Here is a 26400-nt window from a genome sequence, read left to right as displayed (position 1 = left end):
TGTACTACTCCCCCACACACACTGCCAATCTTTTCTGAAAAACCACTTGTTCTATGAAGTGTGCTAGTTATAAAGACCACATGCTGCTTTGTGCTTGGTCAGTGTACTGTACCTGCTCATGCCTTTAAGGCACAATTCTGTCAGGTACTCTATGCTCTCAATGCCTATTGGCTTCAGTGGGAGTTGAAAATGCTCAGTCCCTTGCAGAATTGGGTACTTAGTCTGTAAAGCTGGAATTTCCAAAGGAGCCTAAGTGTGTGAGAATCTCTTTGAAATTCAGTGGGAGACTGAGGACCTCATTCCCACAGGCAGGCACCTTTGGAAATCCCAGCCTAACCACTTCAGGCTTGGAAACTTGTCCTCTGCTTAGTATATTTTACCTGTTAAAAAGTTTGGTGTTATCTATATATACAAATCCTAAATCACAGTCCTCATGATCGTACCTGTATGCCCATCTCTTCCTTGATGATTGATGCTTAAAACATTCTGGTCAAGAAGAAATTTTACAAGTTCTATGTTCTTGCCATAGGTACAGGCACTGCAAGAAATAAACAACAAAATAAAAAAGAACTCCCCAGTCCCCAGAAATAGCAAAATTAATGTTAGTTACCTAAAGATTTCAAAGGAGTTACATTGGCATAAAACCCGTGTAACAGAATGGAGAATCTAAATGTGCAAATGAAGGGTTTATCTACTAAAACAAATATGGGCTTTTCTGTTACATTGGAAGTATCCTGAATATCCTGCTGCCAATATCAGACACAGTGGTGCAAAATTAATTGGGTCTCAAGTGCTTTAAAGAACTCTTTACATTTTCATAAAATTGTGACCAAAAATATTTAGAACAAAATTTCACACACATTTTGCTGTGCCACCTTGTTAGATGAAAAGTCTGGAGGACAGGTGGATTTTGGGTATAATGTGGTCCAAGCTTAGATTCCCTTGGTCAGAAAAAGGAAAAGAAGCAATGCTTTATACAGCTGTTGATGAACTTTCAACATCTCTCTCATGCCTACTATTACCATCTGGTTCTGCCTCTTTCTCCACTGTGGCACCTAACTCTCCCTCAGACATGAGTCTAGCATCCACACCTTCATAGGAGTAGAAGGGACCTCAGGAGATCATCTAGTCCAACCCCCTGCTTAAAGCAGGGCCAACCCCCAAAAAGATTTTTGCCCTAGATCCCTAAGTGGCCCTCTCAAGGATTGAACTCACAACCCTGGGTTTAGTAGGCCAATACTCAAACTACTGAGCTATACCTCCCCTTTCTTCCTGCAGTCCTGCTCCCACTTAGGTTGAAGTGGCAGCTACTGCCAATTTTGCATGCATCTGTAAGCAGAATTCTATTGACAATGGTGTTTAAAATGTCCTACCTGTGAAAAGCTGTTTCACTGAATATATTTTCCTTAGTCAGACTTTCTGTTCCTGACAGCTGGATTATTTCCTTGACAACTTCAAACTTTCCATTGTAACAAGCACTGAAGACAAAGTCAGCAAAGTGTTATTGATAATGCTATGAATTACACCAGTGCAATGCAAAGCAATGCTTCTGTGCATTACTCACAGGTGTAAAGGTGTGTCTCCATAAATATTGGCCACATGGGGCTGAACTTCAAAATTGCTTTGGAGTAGGAACTTCACTATTTCATGATGTCCAAATCGAGAACAGAAGTGTAGAGGAACATGGTCTTCATTGTCCTGAGCATTCACTGTCATTTGAATCAGACAGAGGAAAGTGAACTGTTTATACTTACTTTTTCAGAGAGAGAGAGAGAGAGAGAGTTTGCGCATGCACACTATGAAATCCCAAGACAGTTAATTGATGAAATATTTATGGAACTGCTCCTGCTCCACTGAAATTAATGGGAGCTTTTCCATTGACTTCAATGGATGCAGGATCAGACTGTGTAATCTGACACTGTTCATAATAAATCACCAAGGCCAATTATTCAGGATGTAATTAGTTATTGCAACAGCAGATTTACCGAATCTTTCAATAAAGTTTTCAGTGAAGAAAAGAGGGAGGTATTAATGATGTAGTGGCCCTTAGAAAGTGGATTACTGCCAGTGTATTAACAATGTGAAACAAAACTATGATCCAAAGACATTAAGTATAAGAAAACAACCACCGGAGTTATTTCAACTGAGTGGAACAAAATTCATTCACTAAAAAAATCAGGAAGAAAATCTTTCATTGCTGTTCTCTGGAGTGGAAATCCAAAGTTATTTTTAAATAATATATTAGGCTCCTTAAGTACCAGCATTAGAACCATGGAACCAGGAGCAGTTACAGAGTGACAGAAAAAAAATCAAAACAGATGTACAGGAGACACAAGTAAGGATATGTTTCATGTGCATTAATAAAAATCATTTATAAAAAGCAAACAAAGAAAAAAGGTATTTCCCTCTTCTGGATTTCCCAAGTTTTCCCTTTTTCCTTATGGCTATGTTTAGGCCTCAATCCTGCAAAGTCTTAGAGTCATAGAGTTTAAGGCCAGAAGGGACCACCTGAGCATCTAGTCCCTCCTCCTGTATCATACAGGGTGCATCAGCACGCTAATCCCGAATCCCAAAATTAGACCAAAGACCACAGGAGACTAGACTATTATGAGCCACAAGCAGAGAACAGGAGGGACTGAGGTGCATCAGTGTGCTAGGCCCCCACAATGGCAGGGAAATGATTATGTGAGATATACCCAGATAATCCTGCTAAGTGACCTGCACCCACACACTGCAGAGGAAGGTGAAAACCTCCCAAGGACATTGCCAATCAGACTGAGGAGAAAATTCCTTCCCACCCCCACATATGGTGATCAGTTAGACCCTGAGCATGCGAGCAAGAACTAGCCAAGCACTTGTGAGAGAAGACACTTGGCCACTTCAGAGCCCTGACCCTCCCACCTCCAATGTCCCATCTCTAGCCATGGCCATTCCTGATGCTTCAGAGGAAAGAGATTAAAAAAAAAAGAAGAAGAAGAAAAAAAAAGAAAGGTACACACATTTAACTGTACACCCAGCAATGGTGCAAGATATGGAACTACTTCTTTGAGTGATGTTGAGCAGGTTTGTAAATCCTTGCAGGATTGGGATAAGCAATTTTGAGGTTGGGACAGTCTCTCTCTCTGTCTCTTGTACATAATTATACATGGAAGACATACGACTCTGTGAGAGTTTGGGATGGTTGCATTATTCTTGAAAGGCAATAACGTTTTATAGCAGTGTCATGGATTTTGTATGTGGTGGCATATATTTTACAAAAGATATATGTTTTAGAAAGAATTTAAAAAAATGTATTGAGACAATTTCTTGTCTCCCTCCACCTGTAAAACCAGTAACCTTAGTTACCATGCAACTGTATAAGCCTGAGAAGGAAAGCAAAATTAAAATGAATTAATTTAAAATACCTCTAAACATAACTCAGATCCACCAAGGGTCCTGTTGTGATACCAATGCCTTAAACTTCTGTAGGATTATGATTTTCCAGTTTAATTAATATATTTTTCTAAAAAAAATGCTGGGGGGCAGATTGCACTAATTAGCAATTGGTGCACTTCAGTGGGACCAGGATTTCACCCCAGCTCTTCTGAAGTCCATGGCAAAACTCCCATTGACTTGAATCAGGGCTTTGTTTCTGTTAGCACTCAAAAGATTAGCAAAAATGCTATTTTCACTGAAAGACAATATCCCACAAAATCTTCCTCCTGTAAATAGTAACTTCTACAGGGGAAGTTTCTTCCTAATCCTCTCAAATTAGCAGCTGGTTTATACCCTGAAGCATGAGGGTTTATATGAATTCTTTTTATCTAAAGCAGTGATACTCAAACTGAGGCTCGGGAGCCACAAATTACTTTTAATGCGTCTCCTATGGCTCTTCGCAACACATGATATTAAAACACTGTGATTTAATTATTAACCAATCTAAGTTATTAACCGGCCAGGATGCTTTTACAATGTTATTAACCAATTGTAGAATACTTGGTCAGTCAGTGTGTGTGTGTGTGTGTGTGTGTGTGTGTATGCAAATTGTTTCATTTACAATTTATATACTGTACATAGTAAATGAAACAATGAATTCACACTACTGTGGCTCTTTTGGGTAATGTTGATCGCTAATTCGGCTCCTGAAGCACTGAGGTCTGAGTATCACTAATCTAAAGTAACTGTGGATGTTCACAGTACCCATATAAATTGTCCATCACCTTTTTGGAGCCAACAAGCTCTTGGCTTCAATGATATATTGTGGCAATAAGTTTCATGGGTTAGTTATGCATTGTGCAAAATCAGTATTAAGTTTGTTGCTTTTCAGTTCCATCAACTGTCCTTTTGTTTTCCTCTCTAGACCATTCATTATTTTGTATAGCTCTATTGTGTCACCTTTGAGTTCTTACTACTGTCATCTGTCATGGTGCCAGAGGCTAACTCATTTGGAACTAGCATAAATAAGGCTTGGTCACACTGGGGCGGGGGATCGATGTAGGAAACGCAACTTCAGCTACGAGAATAGTGTAGCTGAAGTCGATGTTTCCTAGATCAAACTAAGTTTACTTACTGCGGGTCCATGCGGCGCAGGCAAGCTCCCCCGTCGACAGCGCTTCCTCCTCTCGGCGAGCAAGAGTTCCGCAGTCAACGGTGGAGCGCTTCTGGGATCGATTTATCGCATCCAGATGAGACCGATAAATCGATCCCAGAAGATCGATCTCTACCCACCGAATCAGGCGGGTAGTGTGGACCTAGCCTAAGAGGGAAATAAATGGTCAAAGTTCAACACTCCTAGAAGACTTTCAGTCTGATAAGCCCACCAAGTGACCTGAGAGGCAGGAGAACTTCCGCACATTCCAAACCACAACAAAGAGCAAGCACGGAGAGTGGTGAAGCAGAGCTTGGCACATTCATTTATGCCCTGGAGAGTGAAGCTGAAACTATTTATAAAGCATTTCCTTTTGCTGAGGTGGGAGATAAGAATAACATTGACATTGTTTTTTAAAAAATGAAATGAGCATTTTCATTCCCAAAAGGAATGTAATAGACAAACAGGGATATATTCCCCAAGGGAGCAGAGGCCCAGAAAAAGCATGAAAGCTTTCATAAGGTAATTATAGGAACAGGGAGTGCATTGTGATTTTGGCATTGGTAAGGAGGAATGTATAGAGATCTTCTAATAGTTGGATCTTAAAAAAGGAACTTTTAGAAAAATCACAGCTAATGTCTGAATTAACCCTGGGACAGCTGGTGCCGCTGGCGTGGCAGTCTGAGATAGGAAAATGCAAGTCAGACAGCAAGAAAATAGTAGATGCATGGTAAATAAAGAAGAAAAGAATAAATTCCAATTGGGGAAAAAGAGAAGCACCATAAAAAAATTACCTTTCAGACCATCAAGTAACCTGGGCAGAAATATGACAGGTATGGCAATTGCCAACTAGCAGAATCAAGAAAAAGAAGCCAAGGAAATAGCCCAAGTGAGGGTTTCCTGTTGACAGGAATCTGTATTCAGAAACAAGCAGGCTTGTCCTGTTAATCTTAAAATCTGATATCTAAGTTCAATTTGACTTTAACGGACAGAGGTGATTGTGATTTGCAGAGAGACTTTTAAGAAGATGAGCCACAACCGAGGATAATGTTCAGTAGTCTGAAGGGGCAGATAAGTTTCCTAGGTTAATAAAAAACCCATAGGACCTACACAGGCAATGAATACATGTTTGACAACCACTGCAGCAGTCTACTAGATCAAACCGTGGTCACTGATAGGGGCTTCATAAAAGGCAGAAGAAAAAAAAATTGCATTATACCTGTGTGAAGACAGTGGACATACTAGTCTACTAGCTATTGATTACTTTTCTAGATTTGTAGAGATTCTACTTCTTACTATACCCACTAGGTGGCAAAACAGATAAAAGGCATCTTTTCTCATTTTGGAGGAATAGTCACCCATAACAGGCCATAATCTGCCAATTTAGAGTTCCAAGCTTTTGAGAAACAATGATTTCAAGAATATTACTTCCAGCTCCCACCACTCTCAAGGGAATAGAATCTAAAAGAGAGCATTCTTAAAAAATAAACCTGAATCTTGCCTCCATGTTCTGCTGAGTTAATAGGGAAACCCCCATATCAGGCACCAAAGTAAGACAGTTCAGCTGGTTGAGTCCACAGTTAAGAATAATATCGTCAAACTCAGAGGCAAATCTTCAACCTAAGTGGCCCTGTTTAAAGGATGTGAAGCTGAGAAACAATAAATATAAAGGGTCTCAGTCTTTCTTCTTCAACCATCAGAATGAATATCAAAGTTTATCCAATCTTAAATTAGGAGACCCAGTCTTGATAATCTTGGAGACAGAATAAAATTGGACAGCACCAGCTGTTGTTGTAAGGATAGTTGCACCAATATTCCACATGAGTGCACCCAAGAGGGAGACTACTGATCAAGATACTCAGCAACATGGAAGAAACAGGTGGCATCTTCAGATGGTTCCAAACCCAGCAGAATTGCTATATGACTCTACTTGAAATGTTCTTTTAGTGAATGGAGATAATGCCATTGAGAAGAACCTGAAGACTATTAAACTGGAGCCTACAATCCTAGAATTTGATCAGCTAAACGAATCAGCTGGACAAAACTCTCTTGAAGAGATATGTCGTGTTTCTTTCAACCTGTAGCAGAAAGAGAGGCAGCAGGGAGATGAGGAAAATTCTAGGAAGAAGTTCTACAGTGAAACATGATGGATGTGTGTGTTATTTTAGGGATAATTCTCTCTTCTATTCTAAGAAAGTTCTTTGTTCAGTGTTAAAAGAAAGTGATTCTTTACCATTGTCACATGACAGAAGGATCAAGTTACATGAATAGTAGCATTGATTGACACGAAGAAGTGTTTGCGGGATCTGATCCAAAATCAGCATGTTTTGTATTGTAACCTAATAAAGAATTTACTACTATCATACAGTTTTATTTGGATTATTTGAAATGGAACTTACCGAGATACTGCATAATGCAAATAGGTAAAAATAATGAATGCATAAATAATACTAACAGCATATTAAAATAATGGGAGCACAGTGGGAGTGAAAAGAGGAGAGAATGATAAAAATGTGAAAAAACACACAAAAATTAGATTTTTCATGCTAAACAAATCAAGGTCAGCAATTAGATGTTTTCAATATTAAGGGAATTTCAAGTGATAATAGTTCATAAAGGTAAATTAACTTTTAAAATGTATTAGTGGCCTAAAATAAATTGAGAGTTTATAAGAATCTGATCAAAATGCACTGCCACTATCTTGGTAGGGCCACAATATTTAAGAAAAATGTTTTATTTATCTGGTTATTCTACTAAGAGTTCCTTTCCAATAGCGTTCATATTGCATTAGGGAATTCCATATAAACAAACTATAGGACTAGCATTTGGAGAGAGAGTGCACTGTGCTTGCAGCCTATTGGTTACAATATAAAATACATGAATAATGCATTTGTGTATTTCCTTTTATATACCTTTGTGATGGGGATGAAGTACATTGGCACACCCTGGATTTAGTAAATGTTAGTAAAGTTTGGCCATACTTTGACCTTTTCATTATGTTGCAGTGGTCACTGCTTTTCTTTCTCTATTTCAAAGACATGAGAGATAGGAATTGAATGTCCAACCAGTCAATATATATTAAAATGAAGAGGTCAAACTCATGAAACATATTGCTGAATTTCAGAGCATGTTTTCAGATTCCTTTGGATAATTTTATATCATAAATTATTTTCATGCTTAAATGTTTATGAGTTCTTCCTCTGTTGCCATGGTGATTTCAAGTTTCAAAATGTGCTACTTTGGGGGTAAGACATTTTCAGCTTTCTTTGCTTTTTCTATTGAGGAATGTATAGATTTTAAAATAAATAATCTTGAATGGGGCCCTAATTTCCTCTTCTTTTGGAATAAATTAACTAAGTGATGATAAGCCTTTTACAGCCTTGTATGGTGAATGCACATCTCTTCTCCTCTCCCTTTCCCCCTTTATTATAATTATATTGCTTCAGTGCGCACATATCAAAACTTAAATATCAAGGGCTCACTGTTCAAAAAAATACTTACAAGTCTGAGTCATGCTGTTTCCCCATTTCTTCCTAATGAGTGAGTAGGAGGGATGTAATACATTCATGACTCTCAGAGAACATGTTAAATTTATACTCCCAGATACCAGTAAGTAGGAGGAGTGTGGGTGCAGACACAGTTATGGCATAACTTGCAGAACAGGTCTATGACACTGTGGAAATCATGTATATGAATGATGCTGCTTTTGGCACCACTGGTTTTGGAGCTGTGCACAGAAAACCTGAGTCCCGGGTGAAATGATCAAAGGAAAAAGACATATGGACTGTTGGCCTTTTGTACGGTGTGGTTATTTAGCAAAGAATAGTATATTGATAGATATGAGAGTGAGAGCGATATTAGAATAGATATAGCTATACCCCCAAATATATATAGACCCCAATTCAGGACAACATTTCTATTCCGAACAGCACTGAATCATGTGCTTAACTCTAACCATGTGCTCATAATCCATTGAAGTCAATGGAACTTATGCATATGTTTAAGTGCTGTCATGAATAGGGATGGATTTCAGCACAAGCTCATGTGCTTTCCTGTATTTAGAATTTAGGCCATTTACTGCAGGCTTGAGAATGCTGTACTCACACATACAAAACTCCCACAATGACCACCTCCCACTGAAATTAACTGAAAGATTCCCATTGACTTCAATAGGCATTGGATCAGGAACTGACTAAGGATTGCAAGCCTGGGAATTTTATATGATTTTCAAATATGGATAGATGGAATCATTTTTATGCTTTGTCTGATGTGCTCCATTGTGTTAATTAATGACTAGCTATGAATATTGATTGGCAGAAGACATCAAATGGGGTTCTAGATTGTGAGACTGAAGTAGAATAATTTTGATAACTTTGTTCTTACTATAATATGTAGGATTCTTGTAGCAAATTCCAGTTGCCCCTGTCCCCTTCTGTGTTGCTTTTAATTAGGTCTCTCGAGGTCACATGGAGATTGTCTTCCTGGGCAAAATCCTGACCCAACACAAATCAATGGAAGTTTTCCCACTGACTTGTATGGGGCCAGGAATTTATGCAATGTATTTGGGATATAAGTGTGTTAACAGTAGTAATATTAAAGTCAATAGCTTTATTAAAAATAAGTACTTTTTTCAGACCATATGCTGTCACTTTTTGAAAGCTCTTTTTTTGTCCTATATCTGAAGATAAGAAATATCCCTTTCAATAACTTGAATATAGGGCTGTCCAATTTGTCTACAAGAACATCTGAACTAATACATGTCACATACATTTTTTAGCTAGTTAATTACAAGTTTTAGTATTTATAATATTTTTCAAGGTGGCTACAGATACACACACAAGTATCTATCACGTGAGTATCACAAAGACAGATATGTAATAGAGGCATCCTCAAGATAAATTGCAGAGTCGTGATGAATTGCAATATCCAATTGCAGTATCCAATATATTGTAGTTATCACGTACCTTTGACTGTCTCACCCACACTCTGCTTACCACTTAAACTGTCTAACTCCCTCAAAAATCAGCCCACCAGAAAAATGCGTACGTCTCTTTCTCCCTCCCAAAATTGTCCAGAAGAGGCCGTAGTCGGTCCTGCACAGATACCAGGATTAAGATTCAACATCTCATAATTCTGCAGAGCTAGACATGGGAGCTTTATGCTCTCGGCAAGAGCAGAGTCCCCCTCAAAGAGACGCAGCACTTGCTTCTAGCAGTGGAAGGTCCCAGGATGGCGAGGATGCCACAACAATTTTATGTGTAGAAAAGCTAGCTTAGGTTATTTTAGAAGAGGTTTTACAAGTGTATTATTTATAGTACTCCTCTCCCCACAGGCCCTTTACAAACAGACTCCTGGACAAGCCTCTCCTTTCCTCCCACGTGACACTAAGCTCCGGAAATGAGGGAGGTGGGAGTGGGGTAGCGAAGATGTCATTAAGCCACTTTTGTGTCTGCTGAGTTTTCAGCTTTAGGGCTGTTCTAATTAATGCTTAGCTGCAACAGCCCCCTAGCAGTTGTTCCACAATGGAGAACAGTTGGAGCAGAGCAGTACTCTGCCCATGCAACCCCTCCCACCCCAAGAATGTCCCAGCCCAACAATGGTTTGGAGGGGGATTGATATAGAGTCATTTTCCTGTCTCTGCACTGTAGGGAACCTCTCATACAGGGAGTTTTACCAGGTGCCTTTTTTGATAAGTTTTGTGCCCTTTATGTTATTGAAGCTGTATAAAGGAGCTGAAATAGAACAGCAAATCCAGTCCATGGTAACTAAAGCACATGGTTTTACAACTAATGGGATGAAAGAAACCCTGACATATATTTCCACAACACAATTTTTTTCTTTTGCTTAATCTATGGCATATACAGAATATATAATGATGTGGAATTGTGTAGCAATTTCATTGGCATTAGCTTGTTATGACCTGTAAAACTCACTCAGAGATTCTGAAATTTGGAAATAATGCAAACATTTATGCTGATAAACCTTTACACTGTTCCACCCGGTCATGTATTAAACACACACAGACACACAAACTTATATTACACTGAAAATTTTATAATGAATAATGCATTACAAAAATTCCATTTTTCTTTTTCTGTTCACAAATTGTGTGTGAACAGATTATGGTTTCCTCAATATTATTACTTGAAAATATTTACCACATAATTTCTACTTAATATCCTTCATCTGTAGCTCGTTCACTAATAGTTTATTGTGGGTATTTGATATTCAAAATCTGAATTGTTTAGATTGGACACATACATCACATAGTTTCTTTCTATTCTCCGGTTGGACCAGCATATCTCTTAGAAACAAATCTCCACTGTGAGTACTTGTGACTATGAATTTCAAATTTGTTTCCTCCTGATATTCTCCAGCATTCACTTGCAACTCATTGTTTCTATGAGCACTTTTGCCAATGAGCTAATTCTCTAGCTTATTCATGAGAAGCCAACACAAAGAGGGCAGAAACATAGACAAAGCATATTTAGAATATGACAGAATTTTTTTTGCACTAGTCACCAACTTCAATACACAAACACACATGCACACACCATATCAGAAAGCAAAATCCAAGGCTTGTGCAAAGTATGTGTCAGCATTTGACACTATATACAACATATAATTTTAATGTGCTTTTAAAATCTTCCCTTACCATCTGCCTTGCTGCCCTCTTCCATCAAGAGTTTTGCAATATTAAGAAACCCTTTGGCAGAAGCTAAGTGGAGGGGCCTGTCTCCAACTTCCCCGCTCACATTCACATCAGCACCAAACTTCAGCAAGAGGTGGGTAACCTAAATATTTCATCAATGTAAATTAGATCATCAAGTGAAAACAAACAATTCAATGAAACCAAAACATAAGAAGGCCATATTGGGTCAGACCAAAGTCCATCTAGCCCAGTATCCTGTCTTCTGACTGTGAACAGAACAGGTAATTATCAAGTGATCCATTACCTGTCACCCATTCCCAGCTTCTGGTAAACAAAGGCTAGGGACCCATCCCTGCCCATCCTGGCTAATAGCCATTGATGGACCTATCTTCCAGGAACTTATCTAGTTCTTTTTTGAACCCTGTTATAGTCTTGGTCTTCGCAACATCCTCTGGCAAGGAGTTCCACAGGTTGACTGTGCGTTATGTGAAGAAATACTTCCTTTTATTTGTTTTAAACCTGCTACCAATTAATTTCATTTGGTAATCCCTAGTTCTTGTGTTAAAGTTTACTCTGTATTGGATTGCTTAACATCTTGAGTGAGAAAGCTCTATTTTTTTAAATTAAAACTGGGTTATATAAGTATATATAATTTATTTTCATTAAACTCATTATAAATTCCGTTTGTAAGTTATATATCTATAAAATATTACATTGTTCACTAGCAAATGTCAGTTCATTTTCTTAAATGATATGGATAGCAAGGAGTTGGGAAAAAGACACACTTATTTGTTTAACTGACCTAGTCAGCATAATAAAGTAGATGTCCTTAACATCCATAAATTAGCTATGTCAGAGCCGTAGCTTCCTTCAGAAAGTAGAGTCCCTTATCACAAAAGCACCATATGCATTTTAGCATAATTTCACAAGACTGTGACTATTTGTTCAAAAGTGGTTCACGGGAAATAAGCAAACTAATCTCTCAGCCCAACATGTAAAGAGTTTCTTACAATTACTGGATGATGAGGTGAATATATAAAAAAGGAGGGTGCAGGAATGCATGCTTTGTGCACATCCTTACTGTTATTGAACCATAGAAGTATAGCGTTTTCAATCATCTGTTCTCTTGGAGTCTGTCCTTTCAAAAGCATTTTCCTGGGAATGACTCTCCAACGCACTCTAAGTAAACGTCAGTGAAATGAAAAATATACTCTACCTAGAGGTCATGCTTTGAAACTCTGAAAATGTCCCAGCATATGCATGTTTCCAGGAAAAGAAAGGCACCGGGACTGACTCACATAAGCCAACACAGACACAGGGCTACTTTTGAACCAAAGGATCTCCTGCAGTGCAAACGAGTATATTGTCCTCTAAGCCACAGACACTTCTACATTAGCAAAGAGAAATGGGATTAGGAGGGTTTGATGATAACTTAGGGCCAAGGCTTCAGTGCTTTTTTAAAATTTCACTGCTGGTGAGAGTAAGACAAGCAAGATTTAGCCTTCTGCATCCACAACGTGCTGGGTGAAATCCTGGCTCCATTGGATCCATTAGTTTTCCCATTAACTTTCATGGGGGCCGGATTTCACCCATTAAATCCAAGGTGCACCAATCCATTTGTTATTGAGTACTATGGGTCATTTATACACATTTCTGTAGAGGTATTTAAACTGATACACCTAATGGATACAAGGCAGCTTCAAGGTTCAGCATTGTATGAATTGTATCTCTGGGTGAGAAGCCCTTTTATAGGTTAGAAAAACTCTCTCTCATGAATGGCAACTAATTTCAAGAACTCTTTTGCGGGGGGTAGTAAATTTGGCTGGTGATCCTAGCAGTGGGTAGTTAAAACATGAATTCCCACATTCCTATGAGCTTTCAAACACCTGAAAATGTCAGATATAGTTAAAGGCATAACTTAAGGATGTGAAAGCCTCTCTCTAGTAGGACCCTTCCAAATATAAAGACAGGCTGGCTGACAGTAAACCTACATATGGCTCGTAGTGTGAGTGCACTCTTTCATCTTTGTCAGATTCTGCCCATTTAGTTACCTGTTCATGGCCATAGTATGCTGCAATGTGTAATGGGGTGAAAAACACTGCATCTTGAACATTGACATAAGCTCCATGCTGCAAAAGTATATCCACAGCCTAGAAGAAAAAGAAATAAAAGATTCCAATTAGAAGCTCTGTATGTGGTAACCTTATAATAAAATTCTATAACATTATGCCAAGAAAGAACAGACACCAACCTATAAAGGCGGAGAACTCCATACAGCATATAAAAGTGATTAACTTACAGTACTATAACTGAACACTGAATGTCACTGATGCCTTATAAATAACCTGAAAATGTATTTGCCAATAAAATGCCTGATTTGTGAAGGGAGAGGCCCAGAAATGACTGACTCAGAAGGCTCAAAATAGCCTTTAATTTTCTTTTAGGCTTCGTGAACAAACACCAATAAACATATCACAGTTCTTAAAAATAAAATAAAATAGAATAAAATAAAATAAAATAAAATGACCCCTTTAAATGTAAATGCATGCAGGTAAATTCACAAGTATAATTCACTCAATGTGTAAAGACTTCAGTGTATTTTAGAAGATAATAGCCCTTAGACTTCAATAAATAACCAAAGTGGTTTCTTTCAAATTTTCACTCTCTTAGTCATTCTGGAGGCCAATGGTTTGGTCGAGCAGCTATTAATTTTGAAGCATTGGCCTTCTGAATAACTGTCAAAATGGAAATTTGAATTAAACCATTTTGGATTATTTATTGAAGCCTAAACACTGTTATTTTTTTGAAGCCCAAGGGTGTCTTTATACCCAGTAAGGGTCTTGTGCCACAGATCATTTGCATAATTCTACATACAGTTTTATGGAATGCTATTGTTTTTACATGTAGCCTGCATGTGAGTCTAATGATTGTGAAAGGTGCTGGAGTGACAACCCTAGAAATTATCCACAGCATGGGGAGCAGCAGGGAAAACACATTCCAGCTCAACCTACCCATATGTCTCAATGGTGACATAAAGGGACCACCTCTAGTGAAGCGATGAGTGGATAGTGTCGATTCCACTGCTATTCACTCCTCCTCTCTGCTGACACTGCCAGCGATGGTCCCAATTAGTGCCAGACATGATGAATCATGTGTGATGTGGGCTCCTGTCAACTAGTAACTGGACTGAGACCACCAATTCATTTCACATGGGCAACAAAGAGGCCAGTCATTTGAATCCGTCACTCACAAGTACTGACGGAACTGAGACCTGTTACTAAGCAACATTAGTGTTCAGGGATTTTTTCTTTAGGCTATTTAAATTGAAAAAATATTTTGCCAATGTGCTTCACTGAGTGAATTTTCTGCGTAAAGCCCTTTCCATACCACACTTAATGCGTTTTCCTTTATGTTTAATTGTAAGCAGAGTCAGGATAAGCTCTACGCTGACATCTGGTGGTGAATTATGGCAAGAGTTGAAAAGAACTTCAGGGCTGATCTTGTTTGCATAGGCACACCCACCCGCCTAGCCTGGGACAACAACAACTGAAAGTGGTTAATTTGGCTGGTGTGGATCCCCAGTTTCTCTGTTATTGGGGCAGAAAGAATAAGGTGTTGTTACCCTGATTCTGTGAATCAAGGCCAGTGGAATTGTTGTATGACAGAGGGACTCACCAGTAACTAAGTAGCACTTGCTAGACAAGGGGCATGGGTTACAAAACCCAGTGAATTGAGAGAGGTTAGGGACAGATATGTGTACTGGATAGCATGGGCCCCTTTTGAGGGCCTGGAACACCAATTGCACTACCCCCTCTCTCCACTGTTGAATAGCAGAACTAAGTTTGCTTCCATTAGGAGTCTAGCTAGAAGTTGCTGAACTGAATTCACTTTGGGCCAATGGTGCACCAGTAGTGGGGCTCCCCTACTACAAGCTGAAATCACTAAGAGCTGAAATCACTAAAAGAGCTAAAATTGCAGACCTGAGACCACCGAGTGCTGTGTTAACCAGTGGGGGAGCCTGAAGATATATTGCTAAGCAGCTGGCAGAGCCGAGCAGTTTGTGGGACGGCTGGAGCGGCCCATGGAACAGCAAGCGGAGCGGCGCGGAGCTGAGCCATTTGTGGGGGCAGCTGGAGCGGTTCATGGGACGGCTGGTGGCGTGGCGCGGCTGTTAGAACGGAGCCATTCATGGTAAAGGCTGCAGCAGAACTCCACGGAGAGGTGGAGCAGTCGGCCTCGGACCATGTAAGGTGCCCCTTAACATCCCGTGTGCCCCCCACCCCATTTCTGCCCAGGCTGGGGGAGTAAAACTCTGCAGATAAACTTTTGAACTCTGAGGCGGCACTGACCAGGGACAGAGGCTTTGGGGTTGTTGGACTTTGGGGTGATTGGACTTAAGACCCTGAGGGGAAAAGGACACTCCCAAACTTACTTGTAGGTGGGTCTTTTGCTCATGGTTTGTGTTATGAATCCTGTTTGTAATGTTTCCCCAACATAGGGTGACCAGACAGCAAATGTGAAAAATCGGGACGGGGGGGAGGGGGTAATAGGAGCCTATATAAGAAAAACACCAAAAAATCGGGACTGTCCCTATAAAATCGGGACATCTGGTCACCCTACCCCAACATAATGCCGCATTGTTTCCCTCCTTTGTTAAAAGGCTTTTGCTACACTCAGACTCCGTGCTTTCGAGAAGGGAAGTATTGCCTCCTAGAGGTGCCCGGGGGGATGATATGTAATTGTCCCAGGTCACTGGGTCGGGGCTCGAGCTGGTTTTGCATTGCGTTATTGAAACAGAACCCCTAGATACTGAACCCGGCCCTTGTTGCTGCCAACTCAGAGGGGCAGAAGGGTTACATAATTATTTCACACTAACATTGGCTGTAAGCCTCCCTAGGACTAGTGTTTTAGGGACTATTCCTGCCATGTACAGAGCCTCCTCAAATCCCATTAACTTCAATAGGATCTGAAGGCATTTATCACCTTCTAAAAATGTCCCAAACACTGGAAGGCCCAAATGCTCTTGAGCAGAAGAGAACCTGAATTTGCAGGTCTGAGAACAGGATGCATGGAAGGGTATGCTCCCCTATCACATGGAAGCCCCTCTGCAGGAACTCTGCTGATGTGGAGGGAGGGAAGGCGCTGTCCTTGCTGTGTCAGATTTTACCCCCAGAGCTAGAGAAACCAGTCCAAGGGAGCACAGATGGCAGCCAGTGGCGGATGGTGTTGTTAGCATCAAAGTTCCTCAAGCCATATTGTCAAGGGGATCAAGGAGATAGTGTTGATGGTGGGTAGCAGTGCAGAAGCAACTTGACTCTTTATGGAAGATGCTTTCCTCTGGAATATCCTCTGAGAGCCCCATGTATCTTGGGGGATTCATTCATTTAGGGGTCTAAAGTCCTTAGCCTGATCTCCAGCAGGGGTAACTCAATATAGCTCCACTGACTTCAATGGAGCTTCTTGTGACTCATCTCACTCACCCATAAATGATAAGAAGGGGGAGACAGAGAAACAACATTGTTAGATTAACAGACAGTAATCCTTGTAAGAGAGAAGAATGGAAGCTTAGAAAAAACACCAAAGCTTTTAATTACTCTCAGGAATTGTAAATTCTGGGATGATCTATATGGGTAGGCTTGTGCTTCCAAGAGAGTTTTGGATTAGAAGATAGTTTCAGAACCTCATATAAACAGCAGAGAGAGAGAGCGCACTTTCTTTCTTTAGGAAGGCACTGTGAATAAAGGTTTGACTCTTACATCACAGGAAGTTTTCATGCAGATCTGAGAGAGAAGCTCCCACTGATTTCATTTGGAGTTGTGGGTGTTCAGTACTTGTGGAAATTAGACCAAAGGCATTTAAAGGTACCCAAATTATAAGCCAGTTTGGAAAAACTGAGCCTTAACTGCTAAGTGTCTCAGTTTCATCATCTATCACCATCGGGGAATTGTAAAGCACCTTGAAATCTCTGGATTAAAAGCACTACACAAGTATTAGCTAAATCATCATTACTGACAAAAAAAAAAAAAAATCACACAAGAATTGCATTCCTACGAGATTTTGCCTGTATTTGAACCAAATCAGAAGCTAGGTCCTTTCTGGTTTTAGATTTGAACCAGAAGGAAAATCGTAAGAGCGGAGATTTGCATCCTTACAACCCAATATTCAAAGGGAATTAGATCTGAGATTCCAGTTTTGATCCTATAATGCATATGGTAATTTCCTGCAATATTGTTGGAGATTTTACTGTATTAAGGTTATGGATCATTGTGGGCTAGGGATTGTACATAATTGTAGGGGGAAGACTGATCACAGCTTCTCCAGGAATTAAGAACAGTGGGGGAATGGGAGTGCATAGGCAAATTCAATTGCATTGTAACACCTCCGGAGAAGTACCACCCGGAGAAGCTTGCAAATACTAGTTGAAACTAGATTCTCCAGAGACCAACAGACAAAGAAAAAACTTTTGGATCAGTAACCTGAGTTTAGACTGACTCATGCCCTTCTTTCTGACTAAGAAAACGGACAGGACCTTCTGTTCAAGGGAGGACCCAATTCTTTCTGAGATGAGATGGAAGGACTTTGGCCTACTGAGGTCACCCATCATTGCCCTGAACTGCAACGGATCCATCTCTAATTTAAAAATGTCCGCAGTTTCTCACAATTTTTCTTAACTAATTGAAAATACTTAGTGCAATCAGCAATCTTCAGCAGCTTATTACCCACTTTCTCCTCCAAAGCTTTAGTTTATTAAATAAGACTGACCCTCGTGGTGCCCCACTATTAACTTGCTTTCCACTCTGAAGAGTAATCATTCAGTACGACTCTATTTCTATTTCTTCTTGCTTAACCAGTTTTTAATTCACAACATGACTTTTCCCTTTACCCTCTTGTTATTTACCTTAATAGTCTTTTATGAAAGGCATTATCCAAAGCTTTTTAAAAATTCAAGTAAATTATGTCCACTTCAAACAGAGACTGTTAATTAAGGTAACTTTGAAGGTTAGAGAGAGTCAACAAATGGAACATAAGATAGACCACATAAAGATTTTGTCGCTTGGAGAAGGGCAGGAGATAAGAATTCTTCTAACAAAATTAAATCAATGGATATTGACTTTCTAGTAGGTAAAATTAAAATGAGAAAGACAACTTCAACAATTAAGCCATATGCATCAGCATTAGCCTATGTATATCCCTGTGTTAACACATCTAAAGTATCTGCAATGCTTTTCCGGGCTTCTTTATTAATTAAGTCATTAAAACCTAAATAAGAGGAGCATCAAGCACTGGCCTAATTCTTTCCAAATTAGCAGATATAGATATAATCAGTCATGTCCTGTAAAGATCCTTTGCACAAAACTGGCAAGTCTCTTAACTCTTTGCTGGTCTGTAAGAATTGTAGAATTAACCTTGAACAGAATGAAGCAGTAAATGCCTAAAGAAGTTTCCAAATGGTTGTGAAACACTAGTTGACAGATGTAAGATACAATTAAAGGAGTTGTCTAACTAAGGAAGAAGTCTATTGAAATGTTTCAACATATTCTTTTTTGTTAGTGTGTCTCAATTCTGTCTTCTGTCCCCAAGTCTATCTGTATGTTTTCCTAACCTCATTGGAATAGATAAGATAAATACAGTTGGGTCACAGATAAAATCAGTAATGAAAAATGCAGGTACTGATTTCCATTCGTAATACAAGAATGGTTTCTCCTTCCAAAGCAGGTAGCCAAGGAACTGAGGCGTTTTGTTTTCTTATCCGAAGATATTATACATAGAACGGTTTAAGTGACTTTGTGATACGTTATGGGAAAACAATTGTCTTGCCCTCATCATTTAATTAATGAAACTATATTTTTGAAACATCTCAATTGCTTTGACCTGTTGGTTTAAAGACATTACATTACAAGAGTCAATTTGCTTCAAAAGGCAGACTCTTGGGCTGAGTAGATGGGATGGAGGCTCAGTCAAACTAGTTGAAACTCCCTTATTACCCATGTAGACACAGTTTAACACCTTTTCAGTTGTGTTTGCTGGCTGTGTTGTAGCCAAGGTGGAAGCTCCCTTAACACTCATACAGACATGGAGGGTGTTATGTCTTATGAGCCCAAGTCTCATTTTCAAAAGAGACACAAGGACTTCAAATTCTAGGGGTATGTCAACACTTAAAATGCTACAGCAGTGCAGCTGGAGGCATTTTTGAAACAACTAGGCTTCCAGCTAGACTACCACACAACTAGGTCACACAGCTTTGATGATGTTAAACTGTGTCTGCATGGGTGTTAAGGAGGCTTTACAATCATGTTAAACTTGTTCAACTGAGCGAGCTAACTCAGTTGAAAAAACATTCTCCCCTCCCCCCAAAATAGACAGACCCTTCATCATAAGAATACCACCTTAAAAACTGATCATATTATCTTGTTGTAGCTGATGTTTGATCAACTCTGAAGAAAGCAAGAGAAGTCCAAGTAAAAGAGGTTTGCTTATGTGAAACTGTAAGGGAGATGCAAGGCTCCCACATCATTTGGCAGGATCTGGCTAACGTATGATTTCATCTCTGTGCTATTTTGGACACTAGAGAACTGGAAATGCATAGTTTCCATCTTGTTTTGCAGCAAACATGCTTTCACAATTAGGTTCAAGAGTGTAATGATTAGGAACAGGTGAACTGGTTCTGCAGAAAAGAAGGGTCTTAATCTAAATCATAACTGAACCTTTTTAAAGATAAGAACAGATGGACAACTCTCCATCTCCTAATCTGCGATAGGCCTCCTTTAACCAAATCCATCCGGGGGACTGGACAATTTCTGCTAAAATCTCTATCAAGTCTCATTAATTCAGGTATCTCTCCTCCCACTCCTCAGGGTTCAGACAAAAGCAAATTCAGGAGAAGACCTAGGCTTGATTCACCATTGCCCTGCAATTTGTGTAGTCATCTATATCTATGCAAAGTGGGTATAGACCTACTATCCTGGTATGGTAGCATTTTACACTGACTTTGCACCAGCATAAATGACTACAAAAAAGTTTCAGACAAGTTGCAGGGCTATGAAGATTCAGTGTCCTTGAATTCATGAGATTAGATTTTTCTAGCCAGCCAGACTGTAACAGAGAAATACAATAAAACTTCAGACTAGACCTCTCCATTCATGACATATGAAAGGGAGGGGGCATACTGGATGTCAGGTAGAGGAAACTGGAGATGCTTGAGACTGGAAATCAGGAGAAAAATAGAATTAGGAGGAAGGGAAAATATGTAAGTGTAGAAGTTGGAAGGATTAGTGTGGAATGGTGAGAAAGATGAAGGAAAATGAGGACTTTGAAATATTCAGAAAAGTTTCAAATAAATACGTAAACTTTCCAAGGTTTCTCAAGTTGTTTGAGGTTCACCCATAACTAGTAATAAAACTCATTCAAGTGAAAACTAGAGAGGAAAAATATTCCATTGTAAAACAGGATTTATATGTGAAAATCTATATTTTATTCTTTGAAAGCTGTCCTTATAAAACAAACTCTGTGTTTACCAACAAGTCCTTGTTGCAAGAAAACAAATGCATTCACTCATTAGAGTGTCAACTGTACATGTGGCAAAATGAAATAACACTCCTCTGTCCCAACTGGAATCTCAGCTCAGTTCACAAACCTTTCTGCACTGTAATCTGCAAATGCCAATTTTAATTTATAAAATGAAATAGGCCACAATATTAGTTTTTCAGTGTGGAAATATTGGATATCACATCAATGCATATTAAAAATGTATTATTAATTCAGCAGTGACCTCTCTGGGCTGGAAACATTTAATGTTTTTAAAACACCAAGCTTAGGAACAGTTTTTTAAAACTCATCTGGGTATCTAATTTGGTTTCCAGCATCTCTTATATTTCTCTAATTTTGTACACTTCCCACTGAGGACTCCAGTCCCGGGATCGTGCTCTGAAAATGTCCACTAAACAATAAAACAAACCAGCAAACTAGTTTTGCTAAAGTAAACAAATATGACACAAAATCACAGAGAAGATGAAATATTTATGTACCAAGCTGGCTCAGCTGAGTTGGAACATCTTATTTACAGCAGTGTCCTTCAATCTCCCAGTTTTATCGAGGTGATTACCATCGTGGTTTCAGGAGGTGTGGAGATTGAGCCAAGGTCACAAACTGGCCCTGCAGCAGAACTGAGAATCAAAGCTAGATTCTCCAGTTGCTCTTTGTCTGGCTCTGAAATATAATGAGTATCTTTTCTCAAGAAATGGAAAAGTCAAATAATATATATAATAGGCTGGTGTGTATGTTTCTTTTATTTATTTAACTGAATAAATAACATTTTTTTCTTATTTTATTGAAATGGAGGAAATGTCAAAAATATATTTTCCCTCTCTGACTTACATTTCACTGCACTTTTTACAGTTTTTTTACAGTTCCAATTTCCATGAATATTAATGAAATTCTGTGCAAAGTAAGCTATTTAACCTAGCAGAAGAGATTCTCAGCAGACTGACAATTTCAAAGATCTATAAAAAAAGAGAAAGAAAAAAAGCAAAATCTGAACTATAAATCTTCAGGTTCCAAATCAACAACAGAACCAAATGAGGTATATGGAGTACAACTCTCTGTAGAGGATGTTTCTGGCAAAGAGCTGATCATTACTAACAGAGAAAACAATGGGTCTTTTCTAAATTGCTCGCAAAAAATGATTCCTCATCAAATTAGGGGCTTTATCCTTGCAAGGAGCTGAGTATCCTCAGTTTTCATTAATTTCAGTTGGAGTTGAGGGCACTCTGCACATTGTAGGAGGTGCTCTGTCACTCATAGGATCAGGCCCAAAAGTTTTAAAAAAGCAACTTGAAAAAGTAAAATGAAGCAAGGTATTTTGGATTTTCTGCTCATCGTTCTTCATTTTAATGATCAGATTTGAAGCACATATTTACTTTATGTTCTTGTGCATCTCGTATGTATTATTTACATTAGAGCATTTCTCTGTTGAGCAACAGAAAATACAGAATTATGCAAAATCACCCCCACCGGCTTATTCTTAACACTTCGATCCTTTAATAAACTCTGTCATGAGGAGTGTATTGCAGGATTGGTGCCTTAGTCGTATAATTTTCTAGGGGAAAAAACATTGGCAGAAGTAGACATGGGAAACGACAGAAATGGGGAGAAGAATGGAGGTTTGGAGGGCCAGAATTTCAAAATATGGGCTCTAATCTGAAAAATTCTTTTCCGCTAGCACATACTGCAATTTATCTGCTTAAAAAAAGTAAGTTAGGTCACATCCTGATACAGATATATTGAAATATCATGTATAATTGGATCAATGATTTTTTGTTTCCTTTAGTCAACTAATGATAATTAAGTAAGAAAGAACTCAAAGTTGTATGTGAAAGATCTATTCTGGAAAGCTAAGAACCTGCAAGTTGTAAATTAATCTGTTTTCTTATCCAGAAATCAAAATGTATTAGTGTAGCTGATTCATTTCTCTCCACAAATAGTTCTGCGTTAGTAAAGGAGAAATAATGACAAAAGTTGCATTTGCAAGAAAAATGATTTTGAACTCAATACACAGTATTTTTCTGCAAGCAATATAAAGAAACCAATCAACATTATGTGCTTAAATTTATAGCCCAGCTTCAATATTTGTTCATAAAGATTTTATGCAACAACATCCACACATGTTAAGTATTAAATTATCTGATTTATGCACATGTGGGATTTGTGAATGCAATATATTTCTGCCCATATTCATAGGCCAGACTGAAAATATGGCTTTTCATGTTGTAAAATATTAAGGGAGAAACCCTGGCCACTTGAATGTAATTGGACATTTTACCATTGACTTCAATGGGGCCAGGATGTCATCCTATTTGTGTCTCATTAATATTAGGGCCCCTTTACACCACTCTGGAAGTTTGCATAAATTACATTTATACTAGTTTTAAGCCATCTTTACAATGCCAGAGTGGTAGAATGGGGTCTTAGTATAAATGACAATCAGGCCTCCATTATTTATATTTAATATATAAATATTTCTTCACTAATGAGTGATTCTAACTTTTATATTGCCTTTCTGTAACTTCTGATCTGCTCTCACTATATCTTTTAAAATACATTGACAAGTTGTTCCCTCTGCATGTCCTGTCCTGCCATTTTGTACAAGCAAAAAAACCCTGAAGAATTACAAGGTCTAGTTGGCTCAAACCAGCTCTTGTTTCTGTTTGACAAATGCAGATTCTTCATATAGTTTCCATCATACTTATTATTTTCCTTGAGTTCAAACTGGCTGCTCAGCACTTGTGCACATGATGCTGATAACGAAAGACTGCACTTACTCCAAAATTAGGGCTACTTGGACTGGAATTTCCAAGCATCACTGCATTCAGTCCACATGCCAGAGAGATAATCAGCATGTTGAAATACATTGAACTGAAGCAAAACCTTTGAAAGTGTGCAGGGAAACAATGACTTTTCTAGATTTATTTCGAAATTATCTCGAACGGCAAAGTACTTTTCATAGTCTCCAGCCTGTGAATAAATCCTCCTCACTTCTTCCTAGAAGCAAGACATTTATAGAAATGGTCAAAAGCCACAAAATTCATGGCTGCATCTGATTTTCCCAGGTTTCCAGATCTGAGGTGAGGAGGAGACAATTCAGCCAATTATGACAGAGGCCAGCCACAAGTTTGGAACACTCATATTTGGATCATATCTTGGCTTGTTTTTCAGGCACTTCTCTAGCTATTTGCTACATGACTAGAAGCTCACAAGATTTCAGGGCCTCCTTTACTTTACTTAACATTTCTTTTGACATGTCTGTCAGTATGTCTTTTCCCACCTCCTATGTCTTTCAGAAAGTATAGTTAGGTCTAGTTTATATCAAATTGAGCAGTACACTGTCACATCAGAAAATCTTTTGCAACGGTCACACCACTTTTTATATAGCTACAAGATTTTTATTAAAGGTGGATCAGAGATGAATCTGCCACTTCTTTCTTACTTATTGCACCCAAAAGATTGACAGGTGCTGATATTTACTTTGTAACAAAATAGGCAAAACACCCCCCGTGCAATATAAGTTTCACTGGCATGAGTGGTAGTGTGCACAATGCTCTTAGCAGATCAGCTTCTCCCACCGACATAGCTACTGCTGCTCACTGGGGGTGGTTTAATTATGTTGATCGGATCTTACAGTGGCACAGCTGCATCAGTACAGCTGTGCCGCTGTAAGCTTGCTAGTGTAGACACAGACTAGGAAACCTGAGTTTGGAAGAAACGTTCATTCTTTACGCTGGTGGTGTCAGAGTTCATGTAAGGGTTAGAGGTGGTATATATTTGTTTTCTAGGGAAACACTACACAGCTTCTTAGAACTTCTAAACAGATGACCAGATGATCAGAAGAACCTTTTGAATTTTCAGTGAATATAATTTACCCACTTAGCCCACCAGGATAATAGCACGTTCATTAGTGCGCAAACATGGGGTCATGTCCATCATGAGTAATTTTATTCAAAATTTCACTGTGGATATCTCCCTTAATGATGCCTCTTCTTGAGAAAGTAAGAGTTCTGGGATGAGACATCTGCATAGATGTGTGGAAGATTTCTAGAGATTTCACAATGCTTATTAAAATAGAGGGTTTTTTTCAACTTTGCCATAATTATTGCATAGTATTTGTTTTCTGTTTATTATTGGTCAGTGAATTTAGTGTAGATTAAAATATTGGAAAGAACCAGGCATAGTGCAGGTAAATGCTGTGCAAGATTCCACAGACAGCTCTATCTATGGATCTCAGTCCCTGCTCCCAGGCAATATGAACACTGCCAAACTGTGACTAGTTTCCCAATATTGTCAAATAATGACTAGGGCATGACCACCAAAAACAGTTTAAATTGTTACCAAGGTCAGGATTTGAACTGACGTTTCCAGAGGAAAAGGCCAGTGCACAAACCCACTGAAACACCTATTAAAATAAACTTTAATCAAGATTCACTCTTGGGAAGAACAAATAACTACTGGCAACAGTTTTGGGGCAACTTGCTGGAGCCAGTAAAAATGTGCAATTTCTCCCAGGAGGGCAGAACAATTTTTATGTGACTACATTGTTTAGTGAATGAGCATGTGCATGTGTGTATGTTTATAGGTTTTCAGCGACACCCATTACTGCGGAGGTAGGGACTCTCCACTCACATTACTATCCTCATTTTAGATCATTCTGTCTATACAGAAGTGGCACTTTCTTCTATTGTGGAATTGATATTTCACACACAGGGTCCAACAATATTCCCCATTTGGGGCCTGATTCTCATTTACCCTAAAACTCCCTTCTTTGGCAGTGTAAAGTGGCCTTAAAGTAGATGTAAATGTAATTTACCCTTCAAGTATAAGGGATCTCTCATATCAACAGAATCTTCCAAAAATGGACAAAAGATTTTAAGTGCAACATTGTACACACATATATATACCCTGCATCTCTTCAACATAGCAAAAATTAGGTCTAGGTACTATAATTCTATATGGTAAACAACAGTTTTGAGTATAAAGTATAGCTATAAATAATAGATAATAATCCTTTTCTGTCTCAGCTATGTACTGTATACCTTTATTTAAAAACATCTTGATTTCATAATGGTTTGCAAACATATCCTTGCTGCAGCTGTTGGAGAACTTACACTAGCATAAGGCTCTGACTCAGTGAATGATTTTATGCCAGACTACTCCTTCAGTGAACACATTTCTTGTGTCACAGAGAGGACTGTGATGAAGAGGATGAAGTAACTATAAAAAACGAACCAGAGTCTGATGCACAAGGTAGGCCATTAGTGTGAGAAAGTCAAATTTAAGAGTTTTATCAATAGACTACCCAATGATAATCCCACCATGATGGTGAACAATGCTCCTATGACTCACTAAAAGTCACTTTTTCTCATTGCAGTACACCTGAAACATGAACAACAAAGCAGGGTACCCTAAGATATTAGCTTATTTGTTGATTTAATTAAAATTAATAAGTTTTCCGACTGTAAGCTTTCGTTCTTATCACTGGGTTGAATCAAATCACTCTCACTTCCCCCCAGCATCAAATACAAAGAGCGACTGCAGCACAAACAAATACAATGGGTGATTGAAATCCTACTAGGGTGACCAGACAGCAAGGGTGAAAAATCGGGACAGGGGGTGGGGAGTAATAGGAGCCTAT

General features: G+C 38.8%; 1 protein-coding gene across 9 annotated transcripts in view; it reads right to left on the bottom strand.

Annotated features, from left to right (window-relative positions):
* TNNI3K (TNNI3 interacting kinase) overlaps nt 1–26400 on the bottom strand; it is a 167137-nt gene that overhangs the window by 116665 nt on the left and 24072 nt on the right. For 8 of the 9 annotated variants that reach the window (XM_065554047.1, XM_065554048.1, XM_065554052.1 and 5 more), the window contains 6 exons: nt 13271–13369; nt 11223–11361; nt 1565–1709; nt 1374–1478; nt 861–941; nt 444–538 (listed from right to left, as the gene is read on the bottom strand). In XM_065554047.1, the coding sequence (XP_065410119.1) occupies nt 444–538; nt 861–941; nt 1374–1478; nt 1565–1709; nt 11223–11361; nt 13271–13369 (664 nt within the window). The remainder of the gene's footprint in view (nt 1–443; nt 539–860; nt 942–1373; nt 1479–1564; nt 1710–11222; nt 11362–13270; nt 13370–26400) is intronic. The other variant, XM_065554049.1, reaches the window with a different exon arrangement.

The sequence above is a fragment of the Chrysemys picta genome, chromosome 8, assembly GCF_011386835.1.
Source record: "Chrysemys picta bellii isolate R12L10 chromosome 8, ASM1138683v2, whole genome shotgun sequence".
NCBI classification, from domain to species: Eukaryota; Metazoa; Chordata; order Testudines; family Emydidae; genus Chrysemys; species Chrysemys picta.
Note: the sequence above shows the minus strand (reverse complement) of the source record. Positions and strands in the feature narration are given on the sequence as shown.